This window comes from Strix uralensis, chromosome 26 (genome assembly GCF_047716275.1).
Source record: "Strix uralensis isolate ZFMK-TIS-50842 chromosome 26, bStrUra1, whole genome shotgun sequence".
Lineage (NCBI taxonomy): Eukaryota > Metazoa > Chordata > Aves > Strigiformes > Strigidae > Strix > Strix uralensis.
The window spans coordinates 3290108-3308091 of record NC_133997.1 but is presented as its reverse complement, the minus strand read 5'-3'; the positions used below and the strand labels follow the sequence as shown (position 1 = coordinate 3308091).

The window sequence follows — 17984 nt, the reverse complement described above, 5'->3', positions numbered from 1 at the left end:
CCAGCTCTGCACCTTCTCCCCCAGCCTGTCTGCATTTCTGCTGTGCTAGAGCCTGCCCTGGCTTCCTGTCTTCCTCCCGACCTGCTTCTCAAAGCTTTTTCTCTTCCCAATCTCAGGTCTTTATCTTCTTCCATGTAATTCCCTACTCCACTACAACCTCCAACTTGCCACGTGCTTCCGTGCTCCCGTGCCACTCGCTGTAACCATCTGCTCCCTGACCACCTCTCTCCAGCTGCTCCCGCCTGAGGAATTTGTTCATTCATTGCGTTCCAGCTCTACGCCCCAAGAGCCAACAACTGCACATATAAACGATGGGAATGCTGATAGTGTTAATAGATGATCGCAATCAGTATCCACACACCTGAGCGGGACTGTGTGAGGATCTTCAAGGCCTGCAGTTTCTACCTTTGAAACCCATGGGGGGTTGATGCAATCTAAAGGCAGTAGCTAAAGGGAAGAAAGGCAAGGAGGAGAGAAGGAGGAAATAAAGTTCCCAGTTGCTAAAATAGAACAGGAAGGAAAAGGCAATCTTCTGGTATCCTGGATACAAGAGTTTTGCTCACGTTCAAACGCAGCTTGTTGAAGAGGCCAGATTCAAAGACCTTGAGGGAAATCCCTGGGTCCCAGTGACGATGTCTCTGAGTCACTACCATACACCCCAAAACCTGCAATTTGAGATGCACAGCTGGAACGGAGTTTCACTCCATATCGCTACCACCAGGTCCAAGTTCTCCAGCATATTCTTTCCTCCTCTTCCACGCTTACCATTTCTTACTTTTCACTCCCTTCACAAGCACGTGCAGCTGACAGACTTCCACCTTTCTTTTTCCCCCTTCCTCTCCTTCAAGGCCAGACACAGCTTCCTCCAATTCCTACCCTCTGTTCTCTTGCACGTCCTGCTGCAGATCAGCAGGAGTGTTCGGGAGCACCTCAGCCAGGTGTTGTGTGACAGTGGAGTATACTGCAAATATGCATGGAGACTGACATTAACTCAGTCGTAGCTTGGGCGTCTAAGTCTGAGATAACTGCCCCAGGCTGTCTTGGTAGACAGTGAGGAGAAATAGGCACCTCCAGAGGCCATTCATCTGACCTATCTTAGACGCCTATCTTAAGTTGAGATGAATGGCCCTCTGGAGATGACTATTTCTCTTTATTGACTACAAAGGGACCCAGGGGCAACTAGTTCAGACTTAGATGTCCAATAGTGAGATATTTAAAACTGGGCGAGGTGATTTCTACTCCCAGTGGTTATGTAAATGGGAGCTGGATACACAAATCTCAACAACATTTCAGCAGGACAAGTGAGTGTTTGTGCACAGATTTATTTGCAAACAAATCTCATATTTTTCTATTTCAGTAAAAGCTTGTGTTTGAGTAAAATTAAAACGATTCCAGCTGCAAGCCAAGGTTTGAATGTGATAGGGATAACAACTCTCCTCTTTCAGTTAAATCAGTAACTTTCCTACAAATATTTTAAAAATAGACTCGGTTTCCTCCCAGTTTCTATCAACATCAGGACTCACACTGAAGTAGTCATTTCTCTCCTTAAAGGAACGGGTTGTTCAAACAACAAGGATCTGCACTTAAGATTTAATCTTTTCTAGCTCCAGGAGATAAAAAGAAAGAAAAGTGTAAGTGGCAGCAGATTCTCAGCTGCTGTAAACTGCCAGAACTCCACTAATTTTAATGGAGCTTCACACCAGCCAACAACTTGCCTCTTGCTACACCAGCCAGACACAATGGGATCCAAAGTCTCCAGCGTCTGCTAGACGCAGTCCTCCCCTCCTTAAATTGCATCAAACTGGGGAAGCCCTGGGATTTAAATAGAGAAAGATTGCTTTGAGCCCCTTGCACTACTGTTCCTGAGAGCTTCCCCACCAAAAAAGCCTTCCTTCCCCTCTTTATGGGTGTTCTGGACAGGAGGAAAAAGGCAGTGATAAGCTCAGCTGGCTCCCGCAGCACGGCAGACAGGGACCATGTTGCTCTCCTTGGTTCACCTGGCAGCTGTTTTGCATAGCACTGGCATCAGATCTGGTGCGAGTTTGCCTGGGGAGGTTTCTCTGGGGATGGGAGCAGCAGAACAGTTCCGGACGGCTTCCCCCCACCCGCTGCTCTTCCCCCTGCCTGGAACGCGGCGTTTGCTCTGAAAACCAAAGACAAGCGGTTCTATCAGAACCGACACGATTCCCACTGGAAGCCGCCAAGCCAGTCCAGCACTTGAGGATAAAAGCGCCGTAATGGGAGAAAAGTAAAATCAAGATTGGGGTGTTCCCTCCTCTTCGCAAGGCAACACATGCAGCAACATGCAGGTGTCACCTACGGGGAGCGACAGCCTCCCGTGGCTTTTCACCCAGTGCCAAAACCAGGGCTGCAACCAGGAGGCTGCCCTTATCCCCCTTCCCACCCAACTGCACGCTGAATTCACCCCACGGTTTGATCTCAGCTGCACAGAAGGGACAGGGAGTTAGAAGGTGATTTCAATCTTTAACAGGTGTTGGGGAATTCCCACAGGGAATCAGTTTTCTGCCGCGTGCATTTGGGAGGGAAATTCAGAACAGCTGAACGGCGATGGAGGAACAGTGCCAGGCAGACACCAGGCAGGGGATTCAGCTGCCTGGGCTTAGATGTCTAACTTTTAGGTGTCTAATTCCGAGCCAATTGCTCTAGGCTCCCTTTACAGCCACCGAGAGGAAGCAGGCGCTTCCAGAGGGCAATTCATCTCGCCCCAGAGATAGACGGCAGAGAGATGAATCACCTTCTGGAGATACTTATTTTCATCATTGACTGTACAAGGAGCCTGGGGTGAGCAGGTCAGACTTCAGCTTCAAAGTATTGAATATCTAAAATTAAGATTAATCTCACCTATCCTGAAGACTTTAGCACTCCAGCTGATAAAGCACGATGCCATTAGAGACTGACGTAGCAGGCCAGATGCAGAGTGCCTTTCAATGTACATTTTCTAGAAGCTTAGATACTAACTTGTTCACATTAACTGAGACACAAATCAAATCTCTCGCCTCAAATGACATGTGAAGTTAAAAGATTACCCGAGAGCAGGTAAAGAAAACAGTGGCAACAATTATTATAACTATAAACAATACTGGACCCACATGCTGTAAATGAAGCAAAATGGCCACCTGCACCGAGAAAGATGTGGTTGTATTAAGCTAAAAATATATTCAGCATCAAATACACCCTGCAGGATTTCAATTCAGTTTGGAGACTCAAGCAAACGCCAAGTCATAGCCCTGATGTTACTGTTCCCAGTCAGACCAGCACCTTCTCCAGAACTAGCAGGAAAAGCCCTGGGTGGTAGGAGCTCACTCAAATCACCATCTCTCCATTTTAGTGGCTACCCCTGATTGCCCCCTGCTGTATCCAGTGGCACTGGGGAGCAGAAAGTGAAGCTGAGCAGACACCAGTCAGTTCCCTGGATCTTTACGTGCCCTTCTGGTGTGATTGCTGTTCCCAAGCCTTGCCTTAAGAAGTGCTTTCCAAAGGGAGCAAGGAAAAGTGTGAACAGAATGGGGAGTTTTGGAGACAGCTGGACAGGGCTGCAATTTTCACGTTAACTATTTGCTCTAAAGACACAAACGGACCAAACTGGGGCATCAGAGCATCTCCATGGGAAAGTTGAGGCTGGTTAGAGAGAAGTGAATCTGCGCTGACTCAGATGACTACAGACTTCAGGGGAAGCTTTCACTGAAGACTCAAGTGTGTTATTTGGGTGGAAACCCCTGGGTTATCAAAACACGTTTCCTTTGTCAGCAGTGCCTCAAAGAAATCCCATCTTCTAGTCCCACTGCAGCTTTGAGTGCAATATACCCTTCGCACGGGGCAGGGAGCAGGGGGAGAAAGCAGGACAGCGAGTGTGGGAGACTCGGGCAGTTTCCAGAAGGAAACCCGAGGGCAGCAGTTGTTCCCACGGAAAACAGTTCACCTGCAGGTGCTGGGAGAGGGCAAGTCTCTTCTCTTAGACCAGAGGCAAGAGGCAGATCAGACCAGCTCTTCCTTTGCCCCTCTAATTCAAGTCAAACCAGCCTTTTGTTCCCCTTTCCCCTCCCCATCCTTTTTTATCCTCTTCCATAATGGGATGTTTAAGAAAAAAAAAAATAAAATAACCCAACCTCAAACCCTAATCACCTTCATTTGAATTTCAAATATCCCCCTCCTGGCCTCCCCCACGCCCCAACTGACTCGGAGCTGGGAATATGGAAATTTCTCCTGCTTGCCTTAAATGTGGCTGTGCTATGAAAATCATCAGCCTTATGCAAATCCTGAGCAGGGCCAATTGCCATAGCAACCAGCTGTTTCCAGCCCGACTGCTGCTGCTTTCATTTATCCGGGACTTGGCCTGGGGCTGTGCATGGCTGCAGGGGGAAGAGACAAGAGAAATCCTAGAGGCTTTGAGGAAAGTTTCACCAGGGAGAGCTAGCCTTGGAGAGCAAAGGCGTAGCCAAGGTCTAGGCTCAGCGGGGGGGCCGGGGAAGGCCAAGTTTCCTCAAAAGACTTTGCCCTGGCAATCTGTTTCCAGCCAGATCTGAAGAAGTAACAACAAAAGGCAAGAGAAAAAAAAAAATCTCAGACTGTGCAGCCCTTAGCTCGCCTGCTGAGCGCACCAGGGATTGTGCCTGTGCACCGAGCAGCACAGCCCGAGCACCCACCGACTCATTTCACACAAGCCATTGCACTGCTCAGTCTGGCATCCCTTGCTGATGCACATTTATTTTTGCCCGAGTTAGAATCTGACACAGAGGTCAGAGCCTCCACACCCTGTTCCAGCATGAGCCATCAAGTTTAAAAGAGCCCCTAGCCCGACCCCTGTGATTGGAATACAATAAACAGCCTTCCCAGAGCCTGGCAGAGATCCTGGCTCCCTTCTGCCCAGAGCGGTACCATCCCTGGGGAGAGCAGCACCTGCATCAAAGAGCTTACACCCTGGCAAAAAGGTGGCAGAAGAGATCAGGACCCTCACTTTGGAGCTGAGGAACGGAGATAGACTTAATTTGTACAGGGAGTGTGTGGCAGAGAGGAAGACTGAGACAAGGCCTGTGGTTTTCCATCTACCCTGATTTAATGCAAAATGCATTAAATACACAGAAGCTGGGGTGCTAGGTGGAAGTTTTGGTGCTCAGTTCCAGAGCTGCCCTTGCTTTCCCTCCTCCACTGCCAGGGGACCTTAGGTCTCTGGGGGCAGCAGCGGAGGATGGTGTCTCGTACCGATATCCTTCCAGAGGCACAAGCTGGCTGAAGTTGAGGATGCCAGGGGAGAAGATGACATTCGCAGGAACATCTCCTCAAAAGGGACACTTTGCAAGGCCATAGGAGCAGATGCATCATAGCTCCTTACCGCTTCCATTTTCTTGGGGTTTAAGGAAAGGGTCTTTCTTACCCTCAGAGAGAAGATACCTGCTTTGTTGCTTCCTAATAGACTCAGATAGGTTACCCAAGCTGTGAGGGTTAGATAACCCTGCTACCATTGCCACTAGTCAGAAGCGGGCCAAGAGCCCAGCTTTCTGGCTCCGTGTGCCCTCCCCATGAAACCGCACTCCTCTACCTGGCTGCTGCTCTTCCAGATCCCAGCCCCGACAGAGCAGGGCGAAGCTGCCGGGTCAGCCATACCCCACTGTCCCAGGGAGCGATACCAGCTGCTCCCGAGGCAGCGATAACGCCGTAGGGCTGTCCTATATTGCACCCACACGTCCACACCCCAGCTCCTCTCCCCGTGTGCCGGGGTGCCCATCGCGCACCCCGCCCTGGGCTCCTGGCAGGCCGGCCAGTTCCCCCTGTTACAGGGTGGGGAGGGAAGATGTTCGGAGCGCCTGCAGCTATTCAGTTACCGATGGTTGTGTTTGAAGAGCTTCCCTATCGCCCTTTTGTTAAAGCTTTGGCTTCCCCCCCATAGCCTCAACAGATGAAATCAAAGGGAAGTAGCTTTGCTTGGTGTAACCTGTTTTGATCAAGCAGATAAACGGGGAACAAGTGTCTGACACAAACAAACAGACAGACAGAGGCAAGTCCCACCTCAGCATTTTGTTGCATCAGATACAGAGGGCTTAGATAAACCACAAGAAGGGGGAGATCTCTGCCTCTCGGCTTGAAGACCAGGGGCGACACTCTGCAGTGCCAAGCCCCCACAGTTCCCATAAAAAAAAAAAAAAAAAATCAGCCCAGAACTTGCTGGCATGGCTTTCATCAGTTTAAAAAGATGAAAAGAGCTTACAGCCAAGCATAAAACTCACGCTTGTCATTACCCCCCATGGAGTCAGTGGGACTGCCTGCAAGCCCAGCCACAGCCGCCTCACGCCAAGCGTTAAACCACGCTGACATCACCCAGGAAAGGGTAAAGACGACCCTCAGACTGGAGAGATGACCCGGCGCTCGGCCTGGGACTGACCTACACAGCTCCTGGGTAACAGGGGAAGTCAGTCCAAACCACGGCCCTTGCGGGAGAAACTCCTGCCTACCCCCTCTTCCTCCTCACACGCATACTGTGATGATAAAAAAGGCAGAGTTAAGGTAAAGGAATGATTAAGATTCACAGGAGTGGGCAGGGTGGGTGATATTCCTTAGAATGTATTCTTTTTTTTAATCATAGCTTTTTGTAAAATGGCAAAGTTTCGCTACAACCAGTAGACATGGAAGGGTGGAATCAAACAAACATGGATTTTTGGAGAACATCTTACTAAAAAGCTTTGAAGCATTTTCTATGAAATTGGTGTAGATGAAAAAGAAAAAAAAAAAAGCTTAACTTTCCTAACCTCCTATAAGAGATGAACAATTCTGACAATTTTCTCAAAAAAAAAAAAAAAGCCCCACGATTATTTTAAACACTTTCAAAGTAAAACAATGCCCCAAATTACCCTTTTTTCCCCTCTAAGCCTAGAACTGGCAGAGATATGAAAGGATGAGATTATACTTCTGCTACTGACACTTCCCATCAGATCTTTAGGCATCAGTTTTAGATCAAGGGCTTGGTTTACAAAAGCGTTTTGGCACCCAACTCCCTCCAGTGTTTTTTTGTTGGTTTTTTTTTTTTTTTTCCCTAATTCTTCTTGGAGCCAGTCTGCATCTTTTGGTGATGAAAGGTCTTTGTAAATACGCACCTAGAAGGATTTCCATTCTTTATAAGCTGTAATACTGTTAGTTTGGTAACTGCCCTCTCCTTTGGGGGTAACAAGATTCCTTGGGGATCTGTGTGGATTGGTCTAATTCATTAGGAAATGGGTCTTCAATTAATGAGTCATTGGAAAACAGATTTTCCCACATGAAGCTAGTAAACAAAACACTAAACTATTAGGTGTTGCAGTAAATATTCCTCTAACAATGTGTATAAGGGAAAGTAAAAACTTCCAGGGAAGCTCAGTACAAAGAGCTTTGTTGTTTATAAACAGAATGGTCGGAAAGAGAGGGGAAAAAAAAAAAAAAAAACCCGACAGAGAGGCGTAGAGGTTTTGGGTAAAACATCGAGGCAGACCCTCTGTGGGCTTGACTGGTCGTGACTTCCAGTGGGGCTGATGTGCCAGCTTACTGCACCTGAGGTAGAACATACAGTGAGCAATAGCGTGTGCTCCTGCCCCGGCCACCCTCTCCTCCAAGAGTCCCATGAGGGACCGCTCACCCTGCAGGAGGGGTTGTGGCTTTTGGCTAGAGAGTCCCACAAGAAGCTCCTAACTCACTGCAGTGTCTCTCATCAGTGATCTCTGAAGAGCCTGAACACATCAACCAGTCACGGGGACTGCATTAGAAAAAAAGAATAATTTAAACAGGTTCCTTGTATCAGTCCGCAGGGAAGTGTCACTCTTTTGCAAATGAAGGAGATTTACTTGTTCTGATTTCCCTGCTTGATTTGAAGGCTCCTAGAGCAGCGCTAATGCTGCTGCAAACATTTTTATTATTTTAAAACAAATTGACTTCACTTCTCTGCTTTCTTTGCCCAATTACCACTAGAAAGAGGTGCTACAGCTAACACTAATGGCTGTCTGGGAAGCTTAAGCTGAAAAACGTATTTTATCCAATCAACTGCGGTGCCAGCTTCTCACCCATTTAACACTTTTGACTACAGCATCAGCAGCCAGAATGTCCCACTACATTTAGTAACAGCCAATACCGAACCCAACCATAATCTCAACATAATACAGCCTTCCCTAATCTTGATTCAACTACGCTATCCACCAACTCTAAGATGCATGAAACATTTCAGGAGGCTGTGGTTCCCAATTTAAGGCCCTGTAACAGCTACCAGGGTTTTTTTGAAAGAGCTTGGGAAGTTGAGGACATGTTTGTTGCTAGGCGGCTTGGAAACATTTATCTCAAAAAAACAACTTGGGGTCATCTGAAAGCCCTGAGCAGAAGCTGACCTGACCAAAGTCAATCAGAGTTCATGGACGTGAATAGACCAGATTTTATCTCTACCTTAGATTATGTCAAACAACCCAGTTTAATAGCAAGAGCACAGAGGATTTCTAGTCCTCAGTGTAAGGTGTAAATAAAGGGGTAGTTTTAGTCCCATTAAAACATGACTAGAGTTCTCTGGTTTTACCAAGATCTCATTTTTTCTAAGCTCTCTCAAATGACAGAGGTAAAAGAGAAACAGTAACATCATTCTCCATAAAGTTTTAATCTGCTGTTACACCCCCCCCACCCCAAGCCTAGGGCTCTCCATTACTCAGAGAACAGTGATTCCTCCACACTGTCTCTACCAGTTTTGGTTTTAAAAGGTGTTTATTTCTAGGTGTATAGATGAGCCTCAGGGTTTCTAATAATCTTAATTTCTTATGCCTAGTGGGTGCTAAAAATATTTCTTATTGCTGTTTATTTGCCTAAAAAGGAATCTGACCGTGAGCCTTTGTGAAATTACAGACTTGAGGTCTCACATTCAAAGCCCACTGCAGGCAGCGTCAGGCAGAAGCGATGCCAGAATATACAAAACTGATTTTTCTGGTGCGTATCACACCTTGTGGCAGTGCAGAAGTTGGTAGGTAACCTGGCAGAAGTCAGTACTAACACCAGCACTGTCATCTTCAAAGGAACACCCTGTTCTTCAGCTTTCCATATTCAAGGAGAACTGGGGCTTCTAGCCACAGAGCAGCCGTCAGGTGGGAGTAGTGGAGATGAGAAACCCAATCATGCTTCAAGATGAGGAGTGATCAATTTTTGCTGGAGCTACCTAGTTGGATTTGATTATTCCCAAAGTCCTTCCTATTTTTCTACATATACGTGGCCAAGAAGGGCTTATTCCCCGGGGAGTTGTGTCTAAGGAAATGTTCCTCGCATGAGCCGTGTATAAAATGAAGAGTTGTTTGTGCTAAACTGAGCGGACCAAGAGCATTTCAATGGCATTATTCCTTTGGCAAGGCGTGAGCGTATTTCCATGCTAAAACCGCAGAGGACTTTACTGAGACACACACTGATTCACTGCTGTTACAGAAGGATCTTGCATGCTGATCAAGATACGAACGCAATCCTAGCCCAGAGCACATTCTTGATCAGCTCCCAGGCTGGTTGGAAGAGCGTAACGTAGCAGCAACAGGAGTCAAGCAAAGCACAGACAGAAACTTCCAGCACCTGTGCCCCCCCTTTTCTTTTCTTTTCTTTTCTTTCCCCTCCCTCCATGGGTTCCCTCACCAGCCCCCCACATCCTGGACCCTCCTTACCTGGCTCCACCTGGTCAGGTTCGTGCCGAGTATCTGTGGAATCTGCCGCATCACCGCTCATCTTGATCTCTGGAAAAGAAGGCACAACTGATTTTAATAACAGGTCACAGTCCCAGGCAACAGGCACATGTGGCTTCCACTAAACAGCACAAATGAATGTGTAATTATAATAAACCATCAGACTTTCAAATTTCTGATTCCTCAACATACAGTCACTAGAATATTCATCAGCTCCGAGGATGCACTTTCCCTCCTGTTGCTCTTTGCATCCCCCTCATTCCTTTCCCCCTCCCCAATTTGCTGCCGTGCTCTCACCTTTCCCATCACTCCTCTCCCCCACAGAGGATGAGGGGTTGGTTAATCCCAGCCTCTTCCCCGAGCTTTATTCTGGCTTCCCAAACCAGCCGGCATGGCTCTCAGCCTGACTCCATCCCCCACCACACCTGTAGAGGCAGGGGGGCCCTCCCAGCCTTCTCCCCTTCTCCCACATCCTTTCCTTGTCCCTCGAGAGGGCTCAGCTGGGCCGGTGCTTGGTGCTGTACAAAGCTCACGCAGGGAGGACCGGCCTTGGAAAGGCAGGCGCAGAGCAAGATGCTCTCTGAGAGGGAAGCAAAGTCTTCTCCTCTCGCTCCCTTGCAAACTCAGCTTGTTCCTTTCAATAGGTCTGATCCCTCTTTGCAAACGATTACCCCTGCTCTCTCCCACATGCACATCCTCACAGCCCTCTCAAACCATGAAGAAGCTGCCTTGCTCCAAAGCACTGTCCCCAACCCAGGAGCAAGAGGAGTGCTTTGCCATAAAGCTCCTGCGTATTTCCCCCCATCCTTATCCAGCCAATAAATTTGTCATTTACCCTTGAAGTGATGGCTGCCACCACACCCGGGGCCACGTTCTCCTTCAGGGACAGCTGAAAGAAAAGGTGGGAAGAGTCAACTTTGCACTGGATTGCTCATCTCCTCCTTAACAGAGGCAAAGTACACACCAGTAAAAGAAGGAAGACTATCTATTCAAATTCAGATGGACACCCCCTCAGCTCTTCTACCCTTTGCATGGGAATTTTAACTCTTTCCAGGCTAGTTGGGGAAAAAAAAAGATAATAATTTTTTATAAAGAACCAACTGATTTGCATGTGCTTCCTGCAGCCAATCCCGGCCACAGAAGTCACCCGATTTGCATCGGGTAATAACAACAGTGTGAAAGCTGGGCCAGTATTTGCTGTGGTTTTGCTGGGGTAGAAAAGGCAGGTGGAAGCCTTCTTAAAGGCATCATGCAAACCTTTTCCTCTTTCCTATATATGCCTTGTATTATTTCCAAACAGCCAAAAGGGTGAGAAGAACCCCATAAGTTTTTATACCTATTTCCCTCTATTACACACACTAAAGCAGGCAGGCCTTTTTGTTTGTGTGTTTGTTCAGTTTTTCTTTTCCCCTACTCAAACTCCCAGTGTGCAAATGACAAATTATCTTTTTTTTTTTTTTTGACCAAAACTGAATAGCTTTGTTTAGGTTAAAGTTTGAGTCTTTTTCTTCAGCAAATGAGTAAAGAAAGAAAAAAAATACAAGATTTTATATCAGAGACAGAGCACAGAAACATTCACATACTTAAGAAATTTCCTTTCTTTAAGTTGTATTAAGTAGTGAGGGGGGAAAAGGAGAGAGAAAAGAGTTGTGGGATTTCCCCCCCCCCCCCCTTCAAATAAACCCACTGCAATTAAGACATGAACATTTAGTGGGGTTTCTAAGTGTTTCTACTGCAGGAAGAGTAATTATCATCAGCTATAAACATCTTCTTGTCTTGTAATACTGCCAAAGGACCCTAACTGAGGCAATCTACAAAGCACAAAGTTTTGCTTGCTGCCAAAAAGTGTCTTAAAAAAAAAAAGAGCCAAGTTCTCATAAAATAGAGTAAGAAAAACCATAAACTGTGCAAAAGTTTGTTGCTTGCTTTAGTGAGAAAGTCTGCAAGTTTGCAAAAAAAGTAATGCAGGTTTCATTGTGAGCACAGAAACAACGAATGAACACATCTTAGTGAAAGAAAATTATCTAATCACTGAGATCACTGTGTCTCTTATGGGCACAGATCAAGAGACAGAGCAATTCAGACAGAGTTGAAGAAGGGAAGACACAGAAGCAAACCATGAGAAGCTCTCTCCCTCCCCTAGGAGTAAGTCCTCAGCCCCTCTGCCATTTATAACCTGGGGTGGGCGGGGAGGAAAGGTGGAATTGCAGCTGTGACTTGATTACATATCACATGCTAGCCATCAGTTAAATTCCCTCCTTCTGGAGTCAGGAGATAAGAAGATATTACCCTGTGATTCTCTCATACATAGAGCAGAAGAATTTTATTTTCACAAAGATTCAAATTCCCATCATAAATGTACACAAGTTATTACGGTTTAAGTACCTTGTGGGGGAAAAAAAGCAACAGGAAGAAAAATAAACCCCTTTAGATCAAAGCCTGGTTTGGGGCTGGCCAGCTTTTGTGTTTCTGTGGACAGCAGTGCAGCCCCGGCCATCCTCCAAGGGGTCCTTAAGACCAAGGAGCAGACATACAGAGGAATTACTTTCTAATACGATATAAGTGTAGCCAAGATAAAGGCAACACCTTTTTATTGACACCCAAGAGTCTTCCACTATAATCCAGGGCAGAGTGATGCACCTGGATTTGACCTCCCCTCCATCTGAAAACACGACAGGCTGTGAGTCCAGCTAAACGCAGGCTCCTTCCATACAGCTTTGCCAGGTCGGCAATATATAGAGAATAAGCAGGCTAGTGAAAAAAATCTCTGGGAAAAATAATGCAACTTAGGACTGCCTAACTCCTAACCACAGACCTATTAGGAGCCGCCACTGTGGCCTGGGCCATATTAAAAATGTGCTGCTATACCTCAGCTAGCAAACATACCTGGAGTAGGGGTAGTCTGGTTTGTTCACCCAGACCAAAGAAACTCTGCCAGTGCAGACACTTCTCTGGGGATATATCTGCATCTATATTTTTGCTGAAACAAATGCTGTCAGCAAATAAAGCTTTCCCAAGCCCTTATTCCTAGCAGTTGTTCAGACATGGGCACTAAGGTAAACCAGCCTGATGACTTTAAAAGGGAAAACGAAAGCCCGTGGTGGTGGGGGGGGGCTGGAACTCAGTTTGACTGAGACCATTACATGGGGCCTATTGAATTTTCTGCCCTTTAGGTGCCCGAGCCCTTCTGGAGGCTGCAGGAAGGTGAAATCTCCAAACGCCTGGGGAGGAGGTGGTGGTACACGCCGGGGAACATGCTGCTGCAGGGAAACCCTCTCGGCAGGGTGGAGGGCGTGTGGAGCCCGAGCAGCCCACCTTCATCTTGCACCCTGTGTCTCTGCACGGCCAGGGAAGAAACAGAGCACACCTCTGCGAGCAGCTTACTGCAAGGTCTTGCTGTTTGGGGTCTCCAAGACTGAACACACTGAACTGCCTTTGCACGAGGGTGAAGAAACACCCTCCCACCAGCGCTGGGCTCTGGCCCGTGAAAGCGTCTGGGGCCAGGCTGGTCTCCCTCCCTGCGAAAAGACTGCTTAAAGCTTAGGCCCTTCTCACAGATTTGGGAGAATGGAAGTTCAGCATGGACCCAGCTCTGCACAGCTCCTGGCCAAATCCTCCCTGGGACCGATGCCACTGGCTTTGACAGAGGGCACAGTATCGATTTTGGGAATCTTCTCATGAAGAAAGAGTCGCCCACAAGCAAAGCAGATGGGTGGATAGGAGCCTGCGGGGGATGCGTCCCCGAGAGACACCACACACAAGCACGCCCATCGCAGGTGCTCAGACTAGTCAGGCTCACACGCTGAGCCAAGACCACGAGCCTCCCGCAGCCTCTCCTCACGGCCGGCCGCGCAGCGCCGGGGGCTCCCCTGCTGCCCCCCTCCCCCGTGGCTGGCACAGGGAGCCAGCCTGCTCAGTGGGGTGCCAACCAGCTGTGAAGGGGCTGCTGGCACCCCAGAGCCGTGGGGAGGTTGCAATGCAGCTGTGGAGCAGAGGCTTTGGCCACCTCTGCTGGCCCGCGGCAGGCTGGCACTGTGTTGGGTGATAGCATTGCCACAGCATCTGCCTCGCCTGGCAGGGCTGCCTCTGAGCCCGCACAGGGGCCTGTTGAGGAGCTACAAGCACTGAGCATGGACCGCCAGGTCTCCCCTGCACGGCAGGACCACCAAACGCCCGAGCTTCACTGCAGCATGCCAATAGGTACGCAAAAGCAACGGGCCTGGGACACGATGGATGCATCCACCCCCTCCCCTCCAAACCTGGGGACAACACGCAGGGTTTTGTGCTGCACAAAGCACTGGACGCAGGTCACTAGCAGGGCACACGGCTCCTGTACCCCCAATGCCCTGGTGTCTGTCATATTCTGGCCTTCCCCGCTGCTGCCCTGCTCCCACCTCAGCGTCACCCTCAGCTCCGTCATGCCCAGGGACGCCGTCCTTCCCCTCGAGCACGGGGTCTTGAGCTGAGGGCAGAAGCTAAATTCACTCTGTCAGGGCGAGCCAGAGCTGAGCACAGCTCTGAGGGATTTGGCAGTGATTGCTCTCATTCCCCAGCTAATTGCAGAGGGAGGTCTGCTCAGAGAAGATGTGAGACTACCTAAGCTGTACCTCTGGATCAGACTCCCTGGAAGGAGCCTCCCTCCTTCTGAGTATCGCTGTTCATTCATTCCTCACCCAGCCCAGCCTCCTGCAGCTCCCTCCTCATTCATTTCTCCCTCCTTTTCCCTCTTTGTCATTAACTTTTCTCCTTTCAACCCACGTCCCATCTCGCTCTCACTCACACACCCCCCTTCACCCTTGCCACATCCCTCTGAATTTATCCCCTCTCACACCTCCCGGCTTTATCCCAGTGACTGGACCCACAGGTCAGGCACTAGGTGCCCATTTTCCAGGTACCTGAGAGACCTCTGTGCTCTGCTCCCAGACCCACGTTAGGGTTGGCAGCACGAGCGCTGCGCCCACACTGTGGGCATGGCTTGGCATCCCCCTAAATAGGATCAGGGCAGCATCCATCCCCCGGTAGGAACGTGAGCACTTAACCAGCCACTGCCTGTGATAGCTGACTCCAGCAGGAGAAGAGAGGAGGGAAAGGAGGGAGGAAAGTTCATAGGAATCAGAGCAATCCCATTTCCTGCCCAAGTCCACGGTCTCAGCTACGTGGTGAGCTCCAGCCCGATCCTTCCTCAAGTGCTCTTTACCTGCGTGCACAGATTCCAGGTTCACCATCCTGCTGGTGGAGGGAAATCCGCGGTGCGCCCAGCCTCCTGCCGTCAGCCCCAGGTTACCAGGGGCTGCCAGTTTGCCCTCCCTCCTCTGCCACCCGCTGCCTCTCGAACCGGGCGTGGGTCCGCTCCCGAAGGGACCTAGAGCTCCATTGCCTGTTGCCATGCAGGGCCAGGTGAGCATGCGGCGCCGCGCCACGCCTCGCCCCACCTCCGGCTCCCTCGGGTGCCCTGACACCCAGCAGCCTGGCGCCCGGCCCATGCAAAAGCACCCATTTGCATATTAGTAACTCGGGGATGGATGAGTCCCTGCAGCGCTACCAGGGCGTGGGGTGGGGTGGGAAGGAGGGAGGAAGGAAGGTGGTTTGCCCGCCCTCAGCTGCACAGATACACCCCGCAGCACCTGCCCGCTGGGCTGCAAGCCGGGGGCTTTTCAGGGGCTCCGCCGCCAGCCCCAGATCCGAGTAGTCCCATCGTGGCTAGGCTTTTGGCTCTGCCCCTTGCAATGCACCTCCAGTAAGCAGCCCTTTCACTTCATTTCTGGCCTCTCTGATAAACCCTGGGGTCTGCTCAGAGTGAGCCATGAGAACAGCCTGTGCGGTTGAGTCTTGGCATCCCCTAGGTCTGGGCTGAACCTGAGTGATGCCGTACGAAACAGTCAGCACAGAAAGGAAAGTTAAGAGCAGAAAGGTAACCTGGTTTGGCTAAAGACACAGTGTTAGGCAGCACATGGAGACTCCCCTTTCCTGACTTGTGCTCTGTGTGGTACGTCAGTCCCCCAAGAAGCGTGGAGAAGTGGCAGACAGCCTCTTCCTCCTCCATGTTGTTTAAGGCTGCAGCATTTAACTGACTTCCAGGGAAGCCAGGGGAAAAAAAAAATCCCCTAATGTTGGCTTCTTCTGTAGGAAGCTGCCAGAGGCCAGATCCTCAGCCTACGCTCTGTGCCGTGACAGGGACCAACAGTCACCCTGATGGACCTGGGCACTGCAGCTGGTCCCTGTCCCTGCCGTGCGCTGCCTCCATGACCCCTGCCACGGCCCAGGGTAGCAGGACGCCTGCGTTCAACGCCTGAGCTCCAGCCCTGCTCAACCCCCTCCTGAAAGTGTTAACACGCTCAATTGGTAGCTGCCAGGTACAAGCTATCACACATTCATCTCTCCCTGGCTAATTCACGTTCCAGGGCTCTCGGCTTTCCCACATACTGCTCTCCCTCCCTGGAAAGACAGGTTTCTCTGAAGAGATGGGTGGGCGGGCGGGCAGGCTCTGGAGCCTCACCTCCAACCCAGTCCGAGTTATTGGGCTGGAGTGGTTGCCCTTGGCTTGCGTGGTCAGAGAGGACATCCTCGGGAGAGGGCAACACGCTGGGAGGAAAGGGTGGATGTGTTAAACGAAACTCTAACAAGGAAAAAGTGGAGGAAAGTGGGGGGAGAAATGGAAGGGGGAAAGCAGGGCGGAGGGGAAGTTCCTGAGTCATACTAACGTCTGCAGGACAGGGCGCAAGGGGAGATTTCTGCGGGCTGCGTTTAGCACTGCTCCAGGAAGCAGAAAGGTGGCAGGGGGTGGTTTGCACAGGCAGCTTGTTTGAAGCTGCTGGAGGGGCTGGCCTCCTGCCACGGATCCCCAGCCTGTGGCAGAGCCCCAGCCATTCAGGCCCTGATCCTCGGGGCGTTCCTGGGCAGCTGCTGGTCTGTTTTCTAGTGTTTTCTGCATGACCCGTCTGGGTCATGTTTTCTGCATGCACGTCTGGGTTTTCCCCATCCTGAAGACTGACGCGATCAAGTGTCTTCACTGCGTCAAACGTGGATTTGCTGGTGGCTTCCAGCCAGTTTGAAGGCCCTGGAAAGGCTGGGGACCCCGAGAGCTCTCCTTCCCCCCACATCAGAGCACCTTTTGTCCCCCAGTCGGGAGTTTCACTTGACACCGATCTTTTCTCTCTGCTTGCTGGTGCTGGTCCTTTGCTCCAGAGCCGAGCAGCCTGTCCCGGAGCCCCAGGGAGGCAGGTCCTCGCCGGTGGCACCTTCACCCAACCCGACAGGGATCCCGGGCATCCTCGGCCGGGGATGCTGGCCCGGCCACGGGCAAGCCCGCAGTGCCCTCTCCTGGCCCTGCCCGCGCCGCCACCAGTCCCGCTCTGCAGCCACTGGGATCTGCTTTTTCCCACTATTATTTTGTGGTCCACGGAACAGCAGGGAAAACATTAATATCGAGGCACTTTTCTCCCCAGACAGCTTCAGTGATGTGCCATGCAGGCAAGAGAATACACCCCCCCCTTGTTAAGCTCCCTGAAACACCTCTGCTACCCAGAGAGAGACAAAACAGGGGAGGGACCACAGCATCATCACTCCTTTCTGCTGTGGAAAGAAGACCCCCTTCTCCAGGCAAAGGCAGATTTGCTTTAACTCTGTCCCGAGATGATCACTCCTACATGCCAGCAGATATGCTGCTCTTTTTTTTCCACGGCCATCAATGAATGATCCATCTGCTTTCATGTGTTCCTCCACGCCTGCTGTCAATGTTTATTCCCCTCTTGGAGGAAGATAAGCTCTGCAGATAGCACCTGATTTATGGAGTATGGCCTTTGGACGGGCCCTGAAAGCACGAATCATGGAATGGTTTGGGTTGGAAGGGACCTTAAAGACCATCCAGTCCCAACCCCCTGCCAATGGGCAGGGACACTTTCCACTAGACCAGGTTGCTCAAAGCCTCATCCAACCTGGCCTGCAGAAAGATGTTACAAAATCCCCCACTGCTTTTTTCTAGCAGCAAGGATTTTTATACCAGTTCTCTTGGCCAACTGCGCCTTCTCTCTGTGCCAGGGAGGTCTCCTGTCTCCACCTGCAACAGCTGCTTTCTGAGAGTGTTATTTAAGTGCAGCAAGAAGAAGGATTTTTCTTTGGAAAGGCAAAGGCACCGCAGTGCAGTTCTCTTCTCGCAAGGCTGGGGAGACAGCGAGACCTTGCAGGGACCGGGGTGCGCAGCTGTAGCCCGGGCACGGAGCACAGCCCGGAGGAGGTTCTGTCCCCGCACCCCCCTCACCTCCGCAGAGCCGAGGCGTGCTCCGCCAGCACCCACTTGTGGAGGACGGGAAA

General features: G+C 50.2%; 1 protein-coding gene across 1 annotated transcript in view; it reads right to left on the bottom strand.

The window, feature by feature from the left end:
- POU2F3 (POU class 2 homeobox 3) overlaps nucleotides 1-15157 on the bottom strand; it is a 41254-nt gene extending 26097 nt beyond the window's left edge. Inside the window, exons 1-3 of the mRNA XM_074895025.1 lie at nucleotides 14872-15157; nucleotides 10510-10563; nucleotides 9657-9725 (exon numbers count right to left, since the gene is read on the bottom strand). Coding sequence (XP_074751126.1) covers nucleotides 9657-9725; nucleotides 10510-10563; nucleotides 14872-15157 — 409 coding nt within the window. The remainder of the gene's footprint in view (nucleotides 1-9656; nucleotides 9726-10509; nucleotides 10564-14871) is intronic.
- Nucleotides 15158-17984: the final 2827 nt, after the last annotated feature.